This window comes from Staurois parvus, unplaced genomic scaffold (genome assembly GCF_062004578.1).
Source record: "Staurois parvus isolate SC_StPar_1 unplaced genomic scaffold, SC_StPar_1.0 ptg000440l, whole genome shotgun sequence".
NCBI lineage: Eukaryota > Metazoa > Chordata > Amphibia > Anura > Ranidae > Staurois > Staurois parvus.
This window is the reverse complement of record NW_028318236.1, coordinates 4,040,573-4,062,094: the sequence shown is the minus strand read 5'-3', so window position 1 is coordinate 4,062,094 and position 21,522 is coordinate 4,040,573. Positions and strand designations below refer to the sequence as shown.

The following is a 21,522-nucleotide window of genomic DNA, read 5'->3' as shown; positions in this document are numbered from 1 at the left end:
AGTTGTTTTAAATTTTAATTTAATGCACTTGATCAGCTCAGGATAATTTATCAACATTGTCTTCAAATGTTCATTTGTTTCTCTTGTTTCTGCTCAATTTGTTGCAGTTTTCTCTAAGCCCACATACCAAGAGATCAGTGTATTTTTTCAAGAGACTACTCTTTCATGTTTAAATAATTTAATATGATAAAGGAATGTTGTGTTATTGGCAGATTATTCTGGTGCAGCTGTTGCCTGGAAACCAGAGAGAAAAGTAACAGAAAGTGCAAATATCTCTAACACTCATCTTTCCTGACAAGTGTGGGCAGACAGCTCCAGAATTAAAACGGCACACCAGCCGCATATGAAAAATGTGCATTTAAATATATCATATTTATTTTTCTTTTTAAAGTGACCCTGTCTGTCTCTAAAACTCCCAAAGGCACTTTCCTGAAATAGAAAAACTAATAAGCATAGGGGCTTAACAGCTTTCCCGCCGCCCTATAGCAGATATACTGCTACAGGGCGGCAGGGGTGCGCAAAATCATGTATATATGCGTGATTTTGCATTTCTGGGTAGGGGGCACCCGCTCCGCTTTTCGCAGCCTCGGCTGTCAATCACTGGGTCCAGGCCGGTGATTACTTGCTGGCACCCGATGATCGCGGAACACTTACCAAAGGAGGGAGAGAACTGTAAGTAAACAATACAGTTCTCCCCCCTGTTAGCTCCTGCACACTACTTTGCATGGCCATGCAAAATCAGTGTGCTTACAGTGTAAAGCACTAACACAGTAAAACAGAACACAGTTAACCGTTTGATCTCCCCACATGTTAACCCCTTCCTGCCCAATGTCATTAGTACAGTGTCAGTGCTTTTTATTAGCACTGGTCACTTTATTGGTGTCACTGGGGATGTCAGTGACACCAAGTCAGTTCCCCCCCAGTGTCAGAATACCCACCGCAGTCCCGCTATAAGTCGCTGATCACTGCCATTACTAGTAAAAATTAAAATAAAATCCCAGTATATATACCGCCATTTGTAAACATTATAACTTTCACGTAAACCAATTAATTTACACATATTAGGATTTTTTTTTTAGCAAAAACATGTAGCAGAATACATTTTGGCCTAAATTTATGACAAAATTAGGTTTTTTTAAAAAAATTACTGGACATTTTTAATAGCAAAAAGTCAAAAATATATATATTTTTTTTTCTCAAAATTTTTTTTTATATTGCAGAAAATTATAAATGCACAGGTGATCAAATACCACCGAAAAAAAGCTCCATTTGTGGGAAAAAAAGGACATAAATTTCATTTGGGTGCAGTGTTGCATGACCGCGCAATTGTCAGTTAACCTCCCTAGCGGTAATCTCGAGTGTGGCTTGGGGTTCATTTTCAGTAGCAAAGCGGCATCCCGGAGGCACACTCAGAATTACACTGTAGTGTAACTTACCTTGTCCCTGCAATCCCCGATGTCCTTCCACTGTGTCCTCCAACCGGTGTCCTCCGGCCGATGCCGGTATCAGTCTTCCAGGTTCCCTTCCCTGCAAGCGCCGCAACGCAGGAAGGCAGAACTGACGGGAGATTCAAAAAAGTAAAAACATGACATACACACAATACATTGTAATCTGTTAGGATTACTGTATTTTTTGCTCCATAAGACGCACCTGACCATAAGACGCACCTAGGTTTTAGAGGAGGAAAACAAGAAAAAAAATATTCTGAACCAATGGACTGCAGACATAGTACAGGAGATGACCAGAGACTGCGGACACAGTACAGGAGATGACCAGAGACTGCGGACACAGTACAGGAGATGACCAGAGACTGCGGACACAGTACAGGAGATGACCAGAGACTGCGGACACAGTACAGGAGATGACCAGAGACTGTGGATGTACTACAGGAGATGACCAGAGACTGTGGACACAGTACAGGGGATGACCAGAGACTTCGGATACAGTACAGGGGATGACCAGAGACTGCGGACAGTATAGGGGATGACCAGAGACTGCGGACAGTACAGGGGATGACTAAGAGACTGCGGACATAGTACAGGAGATGACCAGAGACTGTGGACAGTATAGGGGATGACCAGAGACTGCAGACTGTATAGGGGATGACCAAAGACTGCGAACTGTATAGGGATGACCAGAGACTGCGGACTGTATAGGGGATGACCAGAGACTGCGGACAGTGCAGGGGATGACCAGAGACTGCAGACAGTACAGGGGATGACCAGAGACTGCAGACAGTACAGGGGATGACTAAGAGACTGCAGACAGTACAGGGGATGACTAAGAGACTGCGGACAGTACAGGGGATGACTAAGAGACTGCGGACAGTACAGGAGATGACCAGAGATTGCAGACAGTACAGGGGATAACCAGAGACTGCGGACAGTGCAGGGGATGACCAGAGACTGAAGCCAGTACAGGGGATGACTAAGACTGTGTACCTTTGGGGAGGGAGGGGGAGCAGGTACCTGAATTTGACAGGTATCCGCTCCCACTTCTGCGGAGTTGTCCTCCCTTTAGTGTGGGCACCAGGCTGACAGCTGGGTACCCAGTGCGCATGCGCGAGAATCGCTCCGCTTTGTGATTGGTCCGGTGTCTTCTGGGACCTGTCATGTGTCCCAGAAGACGCCTTACCATTCACAAAGCGCAGCGCTTCTCGCGTATGCACACTGGGCACCCGGCTGTCACAGTCGGGTCCTCATACTAAAGATGCCGGCGCGGGAAGACTGTGCAGCACTGGACCGAGGAACAGGTAAGGTTCTGCTGCACAGAAGAGACGAGCGGCCGGCCCGGTATTCTCACGTGGCGGTGGGAATACCAGACCGGCCGCTCCATAAGACGCACTGACATCTTTCCCCCTTTTTTGGGGGGAAAAAAGTGCGTCTTATGGAGCGAAAAATACGGTACATTACTGTATCAAACCATTTCAGCTCAGTTTTGTCCCGAGTGCTTTGTCCTGTGCCCTGCCTGCACTTTTACCGTTCTCTCTGCCTGGAAACTTGAGAACGTCCATGGCGTCCAAAAAGTGTCCTTTTAGGTCAAAAGCGGTTTTAGATCAGCTAGAAAACAGCGACAGTGAATTAGAATCACTTGCAGAATTGAGTGATAATGATTCGCAGGGAAATTCGTCATCAGACACTGAAATTTAAATGCAAAACAATGTACCTCTTTGACATTCAAAAATATTGACATAATCAGACCATCAGGGAGGTTATAGTAACACAGCGCTGTAACGCAAAAAATGGCCTGGTCAGGAAGGGGGGTAAATCCTCTGAAGGGTAAATGGTTAATGAGGCTGTATAACATAAATTGCAGGCATATTTTCACACCCAAGACACACGGCTGCTGAGTACAGTTCACCATATAGTCATACATGGCTGTAGGAGATATAGCTATTTATTACAGCCAGCTGTACATGAGTTTACACCACTTGTATTCGTACAGACATACAACCCTGGGCATAAATAGTATGTGTACATGTACAGGTTTATGCAAGTAGCAGTCTAAAGCTGTGCACAGCCATTCATTACTATGGTCAGCTGTGAATCCTGGGTGCAGAAATACTTCACAGTTTACGTTGTATATAGCCTCTAGTACCCATGTACGTCATGCCTTATACTCCCCTCTCCAGCAGCCTGTGTTTCCTACCTTCCTTCCATTCCAGACCTGCACTTTGCAAAAGACCCATCATGCTACAGGCTGTGGCTCTATCCTGCGACCCCACAATACTGCTGTATTCTATAGTGTCCTGGGGGTCAGAACATGGAAACACAGTGTGCAATTATGCAAACAAGCTTTTTCTGGTCACTCTCTGGCCAGTTTCTACTCTACTCTGCAAAATGACAATACTTATTTATTGAACATGAAGGGGGAGATTTATGTATTACGTACTTATATAGCACCGTCAATTTTATGCAGTGCTTTACATATATTGCTCATTTGTACATTTACATCAGTCTCTGCCCTCAAAGAGTCTAAAATGTAAGATTCCTAACTCACATTCATACATACACATACAGGGGCCAATTTTAACGAGTCAATTAACCTACCAGCATGTCTTTGGAGTGTGGGAGGAATCCGGAGTACATGAAGGCAACCCACACAGGCAGAATATGTAAATTCCATTCAGGTAGTGCCGTGATTGGGATTTGAACCAGCATCCCGAGTGCTAACCACTTAGCCACTGTGCTAAAATGGGAGCACTGAGAATCTGGTGCAGCTGTGCATGGTAGCCAATGAGCGTCTAACTTCAGCTTGTTCAATTAAGCTTTGACAATAAAACCTGGAAGCTGATTGGTTTCCATGCAGAGTTGCACCAGATTTTTCACACTCCAGTTTTTGGAAGTCTCCTCCTTAGTGCCAATATGGAGCAGATAAATACAGTCAAAGAAGACTCAGGTCTAGTCACTTGACCTGCACTGTGTAATAGAAATTGAGAGATTTCTAATCTATTTGAATTCTTACAGGATATTAGAAAAAAAATCTGTTTACACCTCTGTATACACTATATATCCATTTAGATGTACACACACTGATATTATCTTAAGTGGAAGAGCTTTAACATCTGCAGTGACTACCACCAACTATTTTGGGAGGTACACAGGCATCCGACACTCAGAAGTATCAAATGCTGAAGAGTCTACTGGAGGCTGCATTGCAATGGAGAGAAGGTTCGTGGGCCACCAGAGGTGCAAGTAAAGAAATGAAAAGTGACATTAGGGGGGTTTTTTTTAAGTCTGGTCAGCAATGCATCATTGGACTTGTAGTTCCCTACAGCTGGAGGGCCACAGGTTGGAGACCCATGCTCCATTTAAGTAAATATGTAGTCCACTGTTACGAAGCATAGCAGCACAGCGGCTAAATGGTTAGCACTTCCGCCTGGCAGTACTAGAGTCATTTGGTTTGAATCCCAACCACGGCACCACCTGCCTGGAATTTGCATGTTCTCCCTGTGCCTGCGTGGGTTTCCTCCGGGTACTCCAGTTTCCTCCCACACTCCAAAGACATGCTGGTAGGTTAATTGGCTCCTGTCTAAATTGGCCCTAGTATGTGTATGTATGAATGTGAGTTAGGGACCTTAGATTGTACGCCCCTCGAGGGTTAGGGATTGATGTGAATGTACAATATATATGTAAAGCGCTGTGTACACTGACGGTGCTATATAAGTACCTGTAATAAATAAAGTCTGACACAGTCACTTAAAATTTACATGCAGTTATTAAAGTGGAGCTACACTGCATCTGAGCACCACATACGAAAAACACAGTTTAATCTATTTTAAAAAAACAAGCAAACTGCCCCATCATCCATGTCTCCATGCTTTATTTTGCTGAGAAATCACTTTGAAAAACACCCCCTAGCATTTCTAGCTGTGGCCATCTTCAGTAAGGGCAGATGATTCATATAGCATTTACTCCCTGGAATCCATCTGCCGTTAGCTCAGGCATGCCAGTAGAAAGATATGCTTAGCTAAGAACCCCTCCTTCCCTCCTGAACACTCATGGGATCTATGACATAATTTGCCTAGGACACCAGGAAGTAGCTAAAGAAATGTACAAAATAGGTAAAACAATTAAATATGATATACTGTCCTATCTATTTACTAATGCTACCACCATATGGATTAAAAATAGTGTTGATTGAGAGAGTGAAGTTCCGCTTTAACAAATCAGTGAATTGTGAATTTTTTGGATCACCTAAATATGTCCATACAAATATGTTCCTCCTGGCAAGAGTCATGCAATTTGTATATCAGGGTTGGCTGGATTCCCATGTTTTGGAGTCCTTTGTGGGCAGTGTCCAAAGTTTATTCTAGAAAGAGATACAGTTTAAATTTTGCTAACGGGAGCTATGGCTAAAAGTATGATAAATATTTTACAGTCATTCATATAGTCTGTTTTAATTTCAGGAAGCAGTAATTCCAACATAATGGCCCAAGATTTCCAGTCAGATCAGCAACCAGGTAAGCTATTGGATGTACATGATTTTTGTAACCTACAATTATTGATAGTTCAAGAGACTCTGTCACTGTCCATTCCAGACAAAGTAACAGTTAGAGCCTATAACACTTTTACTCACTTTTGCCACGCTCTCCTGCTAAATGGCAAATATTGGGGAGCATGTAACCTCCTCCCAGCGAACAGTGCTTGGGCCAAAATGGACGATTTCCAGGCCAGAACCTAATGTTTGGAAAAGGGTGACATCGTTAACCCTGTATAAGCTTTGACACCATCTAAACCTGGTTAGAAATGGAGAGATATCTGTGCTAAAATCCAAACCGCTAAAATAATTGTAATACATGAAGTGCAAAAAAAGTGTGACCATATGTTAACACTGCAGAGTCTGAAATAACCCTCCACACACTGGTAGGCACCCTTTTGTATTTCCAGCAAACTTTTCCATAAACAGGGATTCTTAGTTTACGTTTAGTTCCCCTCCCTCCTAGATTGTAAGCTCAAAAGAGCAGGGCCCTTGACCCCCTCGTGTATTGTTTTCTTACTGTCTTGTCTCATGTTCTGTCCCCCACTATAATGTACAGCGCTGAGTAAACCTTCTGGCGCTATATAAATACTGTATAATAATAATAATAATTTATTGGTCAAGCTGCCTAACTGCATCAAAGTGATCCCTCTCTCTCCAGTCCTTACTCTACTGTGCAAATTGTGAAGTAGTTACTTGCTTATAGCATACATAGTTACATATTAAGTCTGGCTGAAAAAAGGCAAAAGTCTGTCCAGTTCAACCATAAAAAAAAAAAAAAGTTATAATCCTTACCCCACAGTTCATCCAGAGGAAGGCAAAAAACCCAGCAAAGCATGACCCAATTTGCTCCTGCAGGGGAAAAAAATTCCTTCCTGATCCCCCGAGAGGCAATCGGATATTCCCTGGATCAACTTTACCTATAAATGTGAGTATTCAGTTATATTCTGTGTATCCAAGAAACAATCCAGGTATTTTTTAAAGCAATCCACTGAGCTGGCCAGAACCAACTCTTGAGGGAGTCTATTCCACACTTTCACATCTCTCACTGTGAAGAAACTTTTCCGTATTTGGAGATTAAATCTCTTTTCCTCCAGACGTAAAGAGTGCCCCCTTGTCCTCTGTGATGACCTCAGGGTGAATAGCTCTACACCGAGTTCACTATATGAACCACTGATGTATTTATACATGTTGATCATTTCCCCCCTTAATCTCCTCTTCTCAAGAGATAATAAATTCAGTTCCTCTAATCTTTCCTCATAGCTGATCTCCTCCATGCCTCTTATCAGTTTGGTTGCCCTTCTCTGTACTTTCTCCAGTTTCCCAATGTTCTTTTTGTGAATTGGTGCCCAAAACTGAACTGCATATCCCAGATGAGGTGTTACTAATGATTTGTACTGGGGAAAATGATATCTCTCTCTCTTGAGTCTATACCTCTTTTAATACAAGAGAGGATTTTGCTTGCTTTAGAAACCGCAGCTTGGCTTTATATGTTATTGGACATACACTCACCGGCCACTTTATTAGGTACACCTTGCTAGTACCGGGTTGGATCCCCTTTTGCCTTCAGAATTACCTTAATTCTTCATGGCATAGATTTACCAAGATGTTGGAAACATTCCTCAGAGAGTTGTTTCCATATTGACATGAGTTATTGTTTCCTTTCTATCATCTCAAACCAGTCTGCCCATGCTCCTCTGACATCAAAAAGGCATTTTCGTCCACACAACTGCTGATCACTTGATATTTTCTTTTTTTCGGACCATTCTCTGTAAACCTCAGAGGTTGTGCATGAAAATCCCAGTAGATCAGCAGTTTTTTAAATACTCAGACCAGCCCATCTGGCACCAACAACCATGCCACGTTAAAAGTCATTTAACCACTTCCCGTTCGGCCCATGTATATAAACGGCGAAACGGAGCAGTCAGGGGCAGGTGGCCGTTTATACACCGATCGTTGTACGGGACCTCTGTGTGAGGCCAATCAGTGATCACATGAAGAGAAGTAAGCAAGATGTCACTTCTGACATCATTGCTTACTACTAGTGAAATCTGTGAATGATCACAGAGATCACATGGCACATGGTACAAGTCTATTTAGATGTACCGCTACAGAGCGGCTTCGCTGTGCAGAATCACGTAAATATATGTGATTTTGCATTTCCGGGTAGGGGGTGCACGCGCCACCCAACCCGCGCTGCTATTGGCTCCTGAGGATCGATGAAGCTGAGAGGGGAGAGATCTGTGTGTAAACAACACAGATCTCTCTCCTGTCAGCATGGACATGCTGCTTTTAATCTCTCTGCACAGCAGAGAGATAAGAAGCAGCAGGTCTGCATAGTAAAACATCACACAGTACACAATAAAAACATTCCCTAACACACAGTTAACCCTTTCATCACCCCAGATGTTAACCCCTTCCTGCCCAGTGCTTTTTATTAGCACTGATCACTGTATTAGTGTCACTGCAAATGTCAGTGGCAGTTAGTCAGTTCCCACCCAGTGTCAGAATGCCCACCGCAGTCCTGCTATAAGTCACTGATTGCCGCCATTACTAGTATAAAAAAAAAATAAATAAAAATTCTAGTATACAGTGGGGCAAAAAAGTATTTAGTCAGCCACCAATTGTGCAAGTTCTCCCACTTAAAAAGATGAGAGAGGCCTGTAATTGGCATCATAGGTAGACCTCAACTATGAGAGACAAAATGAGAAAGAAAATCCAGACAATCACATTGGCTGATTTGGAAAGAATTTATTTGCAAATTATGGTGGAAAATAAGTATTTGGTCAATATCAAAAGTTCATCTCAATACTTTCTTATATATCCTTTGTTGGCAATGACAGAGGTCAAACGTTTCCTGTAAGTCTTCACAAGGTTGGCACACACTGTTGCTGGTATGTTGGCCCATTCCTCCATGCAGATCTCCTCTAGAGCAGTGATGTTTTGGGGCTGTCGCTGGGCAACACGGATTTTCAACTCCCTCCAAAGGTTTTCTATGAGGTTGAGATCTGGAGACTGGCTAGGCCACTCCAGGACCTTGAAATGCTTCTTACGTAGCCACTCCTTCGTTGCCCGGGTGGTATGTTTGAGATCATTGTCATGTTGGAAGACCCAGCCACGTTTCATCTTCAATGCCCTTGCTGATGGAAGGAGGTTTGCACTCAAAATCTCACGATACATGGCCCCATTCATTCTGTCCTGTACATGGATCAGTCATCCTGGTCCCTTTGCGGAGAAACAGCCCCAAAGCATGATGTTGCCACCCCCATGTTTCACAGTAGGTATGGTGTTCTTTGGATGCATTTTGGCTGACATGGGTATCCCAGGAAGAATGTGCGGGGCCAGGACCTGCTAAAAAGATATTAAAATAACTTTTATGTGTAAAAAATTAGGGGGAGGGGAGAGAAAAATGATGTGAAGTAGCTAATGAAGGTGAGCGTCTGCTTTAAAACAGAACTAAAGGAACTTCATTGCCCCTGTTAATACTTAACAGGTAAACCTAATAAGAGTCTGTGAATACTTGCCTGCTACCTCTGGATCTCAGCACCTATCCAATGCATCACACAGATTCTTATGTTAAAGTGGAATTGAAGTCTTTTTATAACAGACTGTGAGCAGGCGGGCTATTATTGCAGAAGAGAAAATACACCTACCTACCTGCCTGTTGCAGAATGTAAACTGAGCTGTGCATGCACAGCTCACATTGCTGGCATGGGTCCCTTTGTGTTGGGATGACTGACTGATGCACATGTGTGACGTCATCCCATGGTGTTGATGGAGATGCCCAAAGACTGGCACCCGAGAAGATTCTGGTGCCGGCAAGGGACCTGGACTGTTAGGAGGTGGACATGGTGAAATAAACATTCATGGTGAAGAACATGGATATGCTGAAAAGAACATTCATGGTGAAGAACATGGGATATGTTGCAAAGTGTAGTGTGTTACTGATGGTAGGCTTTGTTACATTGGTCCCAGCTCTCTGCAGGTCATTCACTAGGTCCCCCCCGTGTGGTCCTGGGATTTTTGCTCACCGTTCTTGTGATCATTTTGACCCCACGGGGTGAGATCTTGCGTGGAGCCCTAGATTTAGGGAGATTATCAGTGGTCTTGTATGTCTTTCATTTTCTAATTATTGCTCCCACAGTTGATTTGTTCACACCAAGCTGCTTGCCTATTGCAGATTCAGTCTTCCCAGCCTGGTGCAGGTCTACAATTTAGTTTCTGGTGTCCTTCGACAGCTCTTTGGTCTTCACCATAGTGGAGTTTGGAGTGTGACTGTTTGAGGTTGTGGACAGGTGTTTTATACTGATAACAAGTTCAAACAGGTGCCATTGATACAGGTAATGAGTGCAGGACAGAGGAGTCTCATAAAGAAGAAGGAACAGGTCTGTGAGAGCCAGAAATCTTGCTTGTTTGTAGGTGACCAAATACTTATTTTCCACCATAATTTGCAAATAAATTCTTTCCAAATCAGCCAATGTGATGGTCTGGATTTTATTTCTCATTTTGTCTCTCACAGTTTAGGCCTACCTATGATGCCAATTACAGGCCTCTCTCATCTTTTTAAGTGGGAGAAGTTGCACAATTGGTGGCTGACTAAATACTTTTTTGCCTCACTGTATATACTACCATTTGTAGATGGTACAAAGATAACTTTCACATAAAGCAATTAATATACACCTATTAGGTGTTTCTTTAGCAAAGTCATGTAGCAGAACATATTTTGGCCTAACTTTATGAAGAAATTACATTTTTTTTATTGGATATATTTTATAACAAAAAGTCAAAAACATTGTCAGTCGTTTTCTGTTTATAGCGCAAAAAATAAAAACTGCAGTGGTGCTCAAATACCACCAAAAGAAAGCTCTATTTGTGGGGGGGAAAAGCGTCATAAATTTAATTTATGTACAGCATTGCATGACTGCGCAATTGTCAGTTAAAATAATGCAGTGTTGTATCGCAAAAAATGGCCAGGTCAAGAAGGGGGGTCAGTCTTCTGGAGGACAAGTGGTTAAACTTCAGCAAGTCGTCTTCACCTTGTCTAGATGCTCAAATGCATTGAGTTGCTGCCATGTGATTGGCTGATTAGCAATTTGTGTTACTAAGCAATTGAACAGGTGTACCTAATAAAGTGACTGCTAAATATATATATATATATATATATGGGGTTGATTTCCTAAAACTAAAGAGTGCAAAATCTGGTGCAGATGTGCAAGGTAGCCAATCAGCTTCTAACTTCAGCTTGTTCAATTAAGCTTTGACAACAAGAACTGGAAGCTGTTTAGTTTCTGTGCACAGCTGCACCAGATTTTGCACTCTCCAGTTTTAACAAATCTACCCCATAGTGTTTATATGTGGCAGACAGACACGTCTAGAGGAGAGCTTCAAACTTAGGTCTGGTCACTGACCCGTAGATATGAGCTTAGCCATCCTCTAAGCCCATCTCTCAATGAAACCCAAAGTTGCACTCCTTTTAGGGGCAATCATCTGGAGGACAGGTCATTCCCCACCCCACGATCCATGTAAGTAAAGGGGCAGGATGCTGGTGACGTCAGTTCTCTTATATGGACACATGTAGTTGATATCATTAGTCAAGCTCTTCTCTACTGACCTACATTATGCAATAGAAATAAATCTGTGCACAGACATCTCTCCATTTCTGTTGCACGGTGCAGCCAGTGACCAAATCTTGGTCTGCAGCTTTCCCGTGGCTGCCTGTCAGACCTACTGTATGTTGGCACTATGAGGTTGATTTATTAAAGGCAAATAGATTGTGCACTTTGCAAAGTTGCTCCAGAGGTTTGTAAATGAGGTAAAGATTCTCTTTGTGAAGAATACCCAATCACGTGCAAGGAAATATTTTTAAAAAATGTTATTTTGCTTGCACATGATTGGATGATTGAAGTCAGCAGAGTTTCTGCACATTTACTAAGCTCTGGAGCAACTGTACTTTGCAAAGTGCAGTTCATTTGCCTTTGGTAAATCAACCCCTATATGTCCATTAGGTACTATAGGCACATTTTGCAAGCAAGTATTTGTATTATAGAGTAGGAATTGTCCAAACGGGGGTCATTTTCTTGTTCAAATATTTTATTGGCATTATAACATAGGGAGAGACATTAACAGTAGGCATTGGACATTATATTGACAGCAAGATACAGGGGAAAAATATGTACAGTGTCAATGTCCTTATATAGAGAGGGAGAGCAAGGGTCAAGAAAACAAAGCAGCACAACTTATGATGTCAGGCAAATAAAAATTATTAACAAGAGGTATTAACATATCGCAATGAGAATGATCAGCGTGGGTAATGACTCCCCCGCGCTACATGGGGAGTTAGGGGCAGACAGAGGAGGACCAAGGAGGGGAGGGGAGTGACGGGGATGACTCCATGGTTGTCAGGGAAGGATGTAGTAATTTGCTTGTTCGGTTAGTAGTGGAACCAGATTAGTGCTGAAAATATATAGTTTGCATATTAGGGAAGAAGTGATTCATCAAAATTTTGCGGTAGGAAACATTGTACCCAAGGATTCCAAACATTCAGGAACTTAGGGATTGTATCAAGGATTGTGGCTTCAACCTTTGCGTGTATCATGGCTTGCGTTACTCTAGTTTTAACAGCAGCAATGCTTAGAGTGGGGGATTTCCAGGATTTTGCTATAACCTGCTTGGCTGCTGTGGTTACTTGTAGGATGAGTTTGAATTGCGATGTAGTTATGCCAGGGGGCGTAGATTGAGAAGAGCTGTTGTCGGGGTAGGTTGGAGCAGGTTTGCGCAAAGTTTGGATATCATATTAAAGACTTCAGCCCAGAAGGTTTGGGCTATTGAGCAGTCCCACCATATGTGATAGTGTGGGTCCTGGGTCTGCACAGCCTCTAAAGCAGTTAGGGGAGTAGTTAGGGGTGTATTTTGCAATTCTCTCTGGAACCAAATACCATCGAGTTAAAACTTTTTAGTTGGTTTCCAAAGCTACAATATTCTGTGAAGATGATTTCATGTTGGCCCAGATGTGGTCCCAATCAGATGGATCTAATTGTCTGTTTAGGTCTGTTTCCCACCTGTGGGTATATGGAGGGAGGGATGCGGTGGCCGAAGTTGTAAGAAGGGAATACAGGCATGAAATGAGGCCGCATCTATGGGGATCTTTATGACAGGCCCGTTCAAAGGGAGACATGGTATTAGTTTGGTTAGATGTCATAGTGTAGGGGCCGTAAAAGTGTTGTAATTGTAAATATCTGAATATTTCAGATGCTGGGAGGCTATGTGTTTCTTGTAATGATGCGAAGGATTTGAGTTTGTTCCTTTGCAGGAAATGATGGGTACGGAGAAGGTTTACAGAGGTCCATATTTTGAATGAGATTGGCGATGACCATGCTGGGAGAAAAGCTGGATTCTTGAGATACGAAAGTAAGGGGTTATGTGATGATTGGAGAAGGTAGCGAGTCTTCAGCTTGTCCCACAATGATAGAAAGTGAGAGGTGATGGGATTTGTTATTGAGCGGCGGTCAATTGGTCTTAGCCAAAGTAAATTACCTGTGGACAGGGGGTCACATTCTACGGATTCAAGAATAACCCATTGAGGAATTTCATAGGTCACGTGGTATTTAGGTAACTGTGCTAAGTGTGCCGCCTGGTAATATTTACTGATATCGGGAAGACCAAGACCGCCGCTGAGCTTGGATCGGTAAAGGGTGGAGCGGGGTATGCGGGGGCGGATAGTGCCCCATACGTAGAAGAAAATGCGACACTGTAGTATGCGAAGATAATGGGATTGGGAGTACTCTGAATAGATATAAAATTTTTGGAAGAATTGACATCTTTATGACTGCTATTCTGCCTAGCCACCCGAGTGTTAAGGAGGACCATTTAGTCATAAGAGCAGTTAGATTAGTTAGCATAATAGTATAGTTAGCTGCATAAAGATCTGATATGCTGGGGTTCAGTTTGATTCCCAAGAAAGTAATGTGATGCTGTGACCAAGAAAATGGGAGGATCTGTTTCAGATGAGCCAACTCTTTAGGGGGGAGGGAAATATTAAATGCCATAGATTTGTGGGAATTGATTACTAGGCCAGAGAGTAAGCCAAACCTCTCGAGAAGCTGGAGGAGGGAGGGAGAGGAAGTCAAGGGAGAAGTGAGAAAAAGTAGAACGTCATCTGCAAATAGGCATAATTTGTGGTGAGAGCAGCCTAATTCAAGTCCCCGGACATCCGGATTAGCTCTGATTAGGAGGGCTAGCGGTTCTATATCCAATGCAAAGAGTAAGGGGGAAAGAGGGCAGCCCTGTCTTGTGCCACGGGAGATTGGGAAATGAGCAGACCTGTGTCCTAAGTATCTAACTCTGGCCGAGGGCTCTTGATATAGTGAGAAAATCTAGGTTAAAAAGTGAGGGCCAAAGCCCCAACGGCGCAGAATGTAGTGCAATATGGCCATGATACCGTATCAAATGCCTTCCGGATGTCCAAAGACAGGAAACAGGCAGGAATGTTGCGGGATTTAGCAATATGTGCCAAGAGGGTTGCGCGTCTGACGTTATCTCCGGCTTGTCGAGTTGGAATTAAGCCCACTTGGTCATTATGGATTAGAGAACCTATACACAAGTTAAGGCGTGTGGAAAGGATTTTGGCTAGTAGTTTGATGTCAATGTTGAGGAGAGAGATCGGCCTGTAGTTAGACCACTGCGTGTCATCCGAGTTGGGTTTTGGGATCATTGAGATGTTAGCTTGGACTGTTTCTAGGTTGAAGGTATGGCCCGATAGTATGGCGTTAAAAGCATTAGTAAGGATGGGCATTAGAAGGTGGGCAAATGTTTTGTAATATGTGGCAGAAAAACCATCAGGTCCAGGGCGTTTACGTGGCTTTAAATTTTTAATAGCGTTTAAGGTTTCGGTTGGGGTGATAGGTTGTTCTAATGCTGCTAGGTGATGTTCAGAGTGTCAGGAAGGAGATGGAGGCCAGCAGGGTGTCAGCCTGGGTGGGGTCAAAGGGTGTGGAGTGAGAGTAAAGTCGTGAAAGATTTGCAGGATGCGTTCGAGATTACTCGTGAGGGTGCCAGAGGAGGTGCGTAATCGAATAGGTCTAGTAATCTGATCAAGCCTACGAAGCGAAAGAGCAAGGAAAGTATTGGGTCTATTTGCTTTTGTATAATATTTGTGCCTAGATCTGCGAAGTGAAAGCTCCGCCTGGTCCGTGAGAAAAAGATCAAGAGCTAATCGAGCTCGCTCTAGAGCTTCACGGTTGGCCCTAGTGGAGGTCGCTTGGAAGGCTTGATGGGATTGGTTGTAGGCTCGTTCGAGAGAGAGACATTGCTGTCTTCAGGCTTTTTTTTAAAAAGGACGCTTTGCTAATACAGAAGCCTCGTAGTACCAGTTTATGTGCTTCCCAGAGGAGGAGAGGAGAAATTTCAGGTGTTTGGTTTAGAGATAAGTAGTCTTTAAGAGCAGCTTCGATTTCTGCGCAGTGGGTTGGGTTTGCTTGTAAGTTGTCGTTAATGATCCAAGTAGGATCAGTAGGGGATGGGGCTAGGGAGGCCATGGAAGTAAACACAACGCTATGGTCTGACCAAGGGATTGGAAGTATTTCAGAGGTCAGAAGCCGGGAGGAGGAGCTGGCAGTTATAAGAATGTGATCTATCCTAGAGAAGGTCTTATGGGGGTGAGAGTAGAAAGTGTATTGGCGTTTAGTTGGGTTAAGTTCCCTCCAGGTGTCTATTATGGAATGACACTGCAGTACGGCTTGAAGGGTTTGCTTGGAGGTACGGAGGGGGGAAGGTTGAGGAGATTTGTCAAGGAAGGGATATAAAGTGCAGTTTGAGTCTCCGCAGACAAACAGAGTACCTCGCTTGTGGTGATCTATTACTGATAACAGGTGGGAAAGGAATGGTAAGGGGCCTTGGTTCGGGGCATAATATGTAGCGATGGTGACGTCCACATCTAAGAGTTGTCCTATTAGCAGGAGATAGCGACCCTCTGGGTCTTTGATTTCATTACATAGTGTAAAGGGTGTTGTGCGGTGGAAGGCGATTAGTATCCCTCTGAATTGGTTGTGGCTGAGGCCGTGTAGACCTGCGGGTAACGGGGGCCAAAGAACTTGGGTGTAGCGTTGGAAGTGTAGTGTGTTTCTTGCAGACAAACCACATGGGCCTTAAGTGATGCAAAAGAGCAAAAGGCTTTGTTGCGTTTCTGCGGCATGTTGAGGCCCTGAACGTTTAGGGTGAGAATATTTAACGAGCCCATAGGGAGAGTGTATGGTGTATTGCGTAATAAAGAATTGCCTGCTGGGAGAGGGTCTGGTAGTCACTTTATGAGATAGTCTGATTGTATAGGAGGTTGGGCGAGGTCATGGAGTCAAACGAAGGGAAGGGTGGGGGTATATAATTAGGGGAAGGTATCAGGAAAAGGGTGTAAGAGGCCATTCTAGGCCTAAGGAGTGGTCCCCAGGGGCACCCAGAATCGGGGTGGTCCGGGGAGCAGTAATAGCCCAGGTGCTATTAAATAGACAATAGCACAGGGGCTAGTGGAGAGTGCACAGGTACGCGGGCCGTGGGGATGACAGCGTTTAAATATATGCACAAGGGGATCCCGGAAAAGAGTAAGTAAATACATTCCCAAACAATTCGAGGGGTCCTGAGCTCGGGCGGCATCAGTTATAGAGGCGGACCAATAAGAATGGAGAGAAGTGGTATCCTATGCCACCAGAGCTGAGGTCTCCATATACAGCCTAAGATATAGCCTAGGTAAAATAAGGCCAAAAGCGGTATATACGGTTCAACAGGCTCTCAAAGATAAAGGAGAGACAAAAAGGTAAAGTAATCATCAACTAGTGGGAAAAACCAGAAAGAAATGGTTTTCCAAGAATATATATAAAAAAAGGGGGGGGGGTTAAACAAGCCCAGGGGGCTTGCATGGGGATACACAGTGCCTGCATCAGAACGTGAGGCAGGGAAAGTAGGCACCATGGGTGGTAACTTCAATACTGGCTAAATGATATGTAGTCTGGTGTACGTGGTAAAGTAGAAGTTGTAGGACGCGGTTCAGTCCATGGTATCTTGTGGAGATGGGCCTGGTGATGAGAAACGCCCTCGCTTGTGGATGCTGAGCTGACCATCGGTGGAGCGTGAGGGATAGGATTTCCGTGGTGAGCAGGATGTGGATCTCCGTTTGGAACTCTCTGATGGTGTTGTTGGAGAGTGTAGTTGAAGGTACCGCAGGGTATCCAGTAGGTCCTCGGAGGTTTTGCAGGTGTAATCTCGGGATTGATATCGGAAACGTACGGCGAAGGGGAAGCCCCATTTATATGGAATTGTGTGTTGCTGGAGCGCTTGCAGATGGGGTTTCATAGCCCTGCGTTTAGCGATGGTTGTAGGGCAGATGTCTTGAAACAGTTGGTAGGTGTGACCTTGGAATTGTAGAGATTCCGCATTGCGGGCTGCTTGTAGGAGTTGCTCTTTAGTGCAGAAAAAGTGAAGTTTGGCTATGATGTCACGTGGTGGGCCATCAGGGCGCCGTGGGGCTAATGCCCTATGTACCCTGTCCATTTCTAGTCGTTCGATTGGAATTGCTGGGGCGAGCTCTTGGAATATCGCCGTAACGGTTGAGTGGACATCAACGATCGATTCTGGGAGGCCACGGATTTGTAGATTTGAGCGCCTTGCCTGGTTTTCAAAGTCCTCCAGGCGCATTAGCAGCGTTGCATTTTCATCACGCAAGAGGTCAAGGTCGTCGGCATGTGTCTGAGGCGTCAAGATCGTCCACTCTCTTTTCAAGGTCGGCAGTACGCTGTCCTAGTTCGTGGATTTCTCTGGACAGTGTAGTGGTGATGCGATCAGAGGTTTGCTTCAATGCTTTGTGTAGCATCCTCTCAAAGTGTGCCAGGAGGTCTGGGGATGTAAGGTCAGGTGTTGAAGTGTGAGTGGGGGTGTCTGGGTCAATGTCCGACTCACCCTCCGATGCGCAGGGGTAGCTGAGCTGTGTATCCTGCAGGGCTTCAAAGGAGTTTGCAGCCTGCTTGCTGCTACGTGCTGGAGCGGTGGCCATCTTGGAGGAGGCCTTTGCCAGTGCCTCCTTAATAGTTTTATTCTGCGGCGGGGCTTGGTGGCGGGGTGCTCCCCTAACCATCTCTACTTTGCCAGGGAGGGTTGCCACTGTGATCAGGGCTCCCCCTTTATGCCCTGTGGGACTATGTGGTCTCAGACCCGAGGACGGTGAGTGGGGTCTCTACTCAGCCCATGGTGGAGACAGAGCTGCAGCTCCCTGTCACTTTCCTCGCTGGCCGCCGATCAAGCTGGAACAGGTCTGGGGGGGTTGCCTTGGTAACAGGTATCTCCTGATACCACTGAAGCCGATGCGCTGGCCGGGATCCGTGGGCGGACTGCTGTGTCACCCGACGCAGCATGTCCGTCCAGCCGGCCGCGCATGCGCACCTCCACAGGGGTCATTTTCATGCAGTTGGCCAGTGTGAAAATCTATTTCAATACAGTATATGCAAAAGTGTTCTTGAAATATGTGTGGGTTTATAGCAGTGTGTGCTGAGGGTTTATTCTGAATCCAGTGCTGCACAGGGTTAGAACTGCTGAGGAATGGAGCAGAAGGGAAGCACACAACATCCAAGACTGCAAGGTGGACAGGAACAAATACAGGAATTATACCATGGAGAACTCAATATAGAGTTTCCAAGACATAAGAAAGCAGAGGCTGACTCAACTCACCAGGCTTCATCTATAACTAAAATATTACTTTTGGGTGGATTGGCACTTTTAAGTTCTAGGTCTGGGTTTCACCATCTTGCACACTTCTATGTCTGCTGTTATTGTCAGAGTAGCTTAGGTTTTTGGAGAAACGCCAACTGAGAACAATGTAGTGTAGCCTAACAGAAATATTGGAAAATGTAAAATATAAACAAGGCAAGAACCTAAGTGAAATTGTAATCCTATCCTCATCCCCCCTTCCCTACGAAGAGCCATGGGCTGGAGTTCTTTTTTAAACCTGCTTTATCTTGTGCAAAGTTCAAATGAGTTAATACGGGAATTCACATAGGATAGATCAGTGAAGGATTACTCTCTCCCTCTTTAAGCATTTTAGGTTTACTGCTCACTTGCTTTCCATCTGCTTAGCTACACTTTTAAGACTTTAAAAACAAATCCAGCCAGCACCATAAAAAGCTTTTGGTTGAAAATCCTCCTCATTCTCCAGCCCTCTCATAATAAGCAGACAGCTGTTTTTCGCTCTTGTAAACTAATCTTTGGCTGGATAAGCACCAGACAACCAATAACTGTACAGTGCTCAGTCTTCTCCTCTGCAGGCCAAAAGAGAAACAGTCACATTATTAGATTCAAACCAGTGTCCCGAAAGCCTTATATGAAAACCAGATGTGTTAAGACAAAGATTTTTCCTGTCTTTTTTTTCCATTTGCCGTTTTCACTGCACAAGCACATGCAAACATATATACACTTGTCTCTATGGAAAATCATGAACTGGCCACAACCTTCCTAGCTGTAAAACCAGCCTTTTTCCTCTTATATTTGACTGGAATAAGCTGCTGCCGATAGCCAATTGCTGCAAGGCTTGGATGTGCCTGTAATGTCAGAATTGTCTTCAAGTTCTTGGGACAGCTTCTGCCATTAAGAAAATGTAACAATAACTTCCAGATAATTAATAAATGGCCATCCCTGCTAGGGGAAATAAAAGAAAACTATTTATTGTTATTCAGTATTTATATATTTGCCTGTAGATGGGCTGCCTTCATTTACGGGACAGGAAACTAGACAATGAATAGATCATCTCTAGTCTTAAAGTAGAGCTATAGGAAAAACAGGTTAATGGAGGATTATAACCCCTATCAATTTTCTTTTTCATCTGTGTCCCTTCAAGGAGATTTCCCTTTACTTCCTGTCCCATAGCCAAAACAGTGAAAGGAAATCCCTCCAAATTAAAGGAATCTCTTGGGGCCTCCCAGTTCACCAGAACTAGAGAACTAGTGTCCCCATTGGAAGATTTCCCCTCTATTATTTTTCAGGGGACAGCCCAAAATGTGGGATTTTCATTTACTTTCACTTTCAGTGCTAATGGTAAACAGGACAATAGAGGCAAAAAGGTGGGACTAAACTAAAAGGTTTGCCTTTAGTTATACAGTGGTACCTCGGTTTCTGAATGCCTCGGTTAACGTAATGTTCGGTTTACGAATGAAAATCCATTGAAAATAATGCCTTGGTTTACAAATTTTTTTCGCAATACGAAGTGTATGTGGGCACTGATTTTTAAATGCAATTGCCGGCTTTTTTTGTTCTTTACTATAGCTCACAGGATTAGCTGTCAGTTTTCCAAGAGTTAAAGGAAACTTTGTATCTTTTAAGAAACTAAAAAGAAACACTGTTTATGTTAACTTGGGGAAATAAACTAAAAAAAAACTCTCTCTCTCTCTTTTAGCTCCGGGGGAAAGTGACAGCTGAATTTCTGAGCTATAGTGAAGGAAAAAAAAAAGTAATTACATTTAAAAACCAACACCACAATAAATGAAAAAACAGCGTGGGGTCCCCTCTCCCATCCATACCAAGTCCTTCCGGTCTGGTATGGATTTTGAGGGGAACTCCCACACCAAAATTTAAAAAGAAAATAGCATGCCCCCCCCCAAATCCATAACAGAACCTTATCCGAGCATGCAGCCCAGCAGGTTAGTAAAGGGGGGAGGACGAGCGAGCACCCCACCCCCTCCTGAGCTTTGGGGCAGGGGGGCCTCTTCCCCACAACCCTGGCCAGTGGTTGTGGGGGTCTGCGGGCATGGGGCTTATTGGAATCTGGGGACCCCAGATCCCTCCTCCCCCCCCTATGTGAATGAGTATAGGGTATTGAAAACCAATTAATCCATTTCGGAGGTCCATGGGGTCCCCCCTTCCCATCCATACCAAGCCGTTCGGGTCTGGTATGGATTTTAAGGGGAACTCCCGCACCAAAATACAAAAATAAAATGGCGTGGGGGTCCCCCCCAAAATCCATACCAGACCCTTATCCGAGCATGCAGTCTGCCAGGTCAGGAAAGGGGGGGGGACAAGGGAGCGCCCCACCCCCTCCTGAACCATACCAGGCCACATGCCCTCAACATGGGGGGGGTGCTTTTGGGCAGGGGGGCTCCCCCCCTCAAAGCACCTTGTCCCCATGCTTATGGGGGAAAAGGGCCAGGATTGTGGGGGTCTGCGAGCAGGGGGCTTATCGGAATCTGGATGCCCCCTTTAACAATCTGAATCTGGGAGCCCCCCTGCCCCAAAGCACCCCCCCATGTTGAGGGCATGTGGCCTGGTATGGTTCAGGAGGGGGGGCACTCGTTCGGCCCCCCCCTTTCCTGACCAGCCAGGCTGCATGCTCGGATAAGGGTCTGGTATGGATTTTTATTTTGAGAGTTCCCCTCAAACCCGAAGGGCTTGGTATGGATGGGAGAGGGGACCCCACGCCGTTTTTTTAATTATTTTTTTTAATTGCCGGCAATTCTTTTACTTTCAGCTGTCAGTGGGGAACTCCGCTGACAGCTGAAACATTAACACATGGTTGTCACT

General features: G+C 44.5%; 1 protein-coding gene across 3 annotated transcripts in view; it reads left to right on the top strand.

Annotated features, from left to right (window-relative positions):
- Positions 1 to 21,522, top strand: part of AMOTL1 (angiomotin like 1) — a 212,227-nt gene that overhangs the window by 36,667 nt on the left and 154,038 nt on the right. For all 3 annotated transcript variants that reach the window (XM_089687938.1, XM_089687936.1, XM_089687937.1), the window contains exon 3: positions 5,909 to 5,962. In XM_089687938.1, the coding sequence (XP_089544064.1) occupies positions 5,909 to 5,962 (54 nt within the window). The remainder of the gene's footprint in view (positions 1 to 5,908; positions 5,963 to 21,522) is intronic.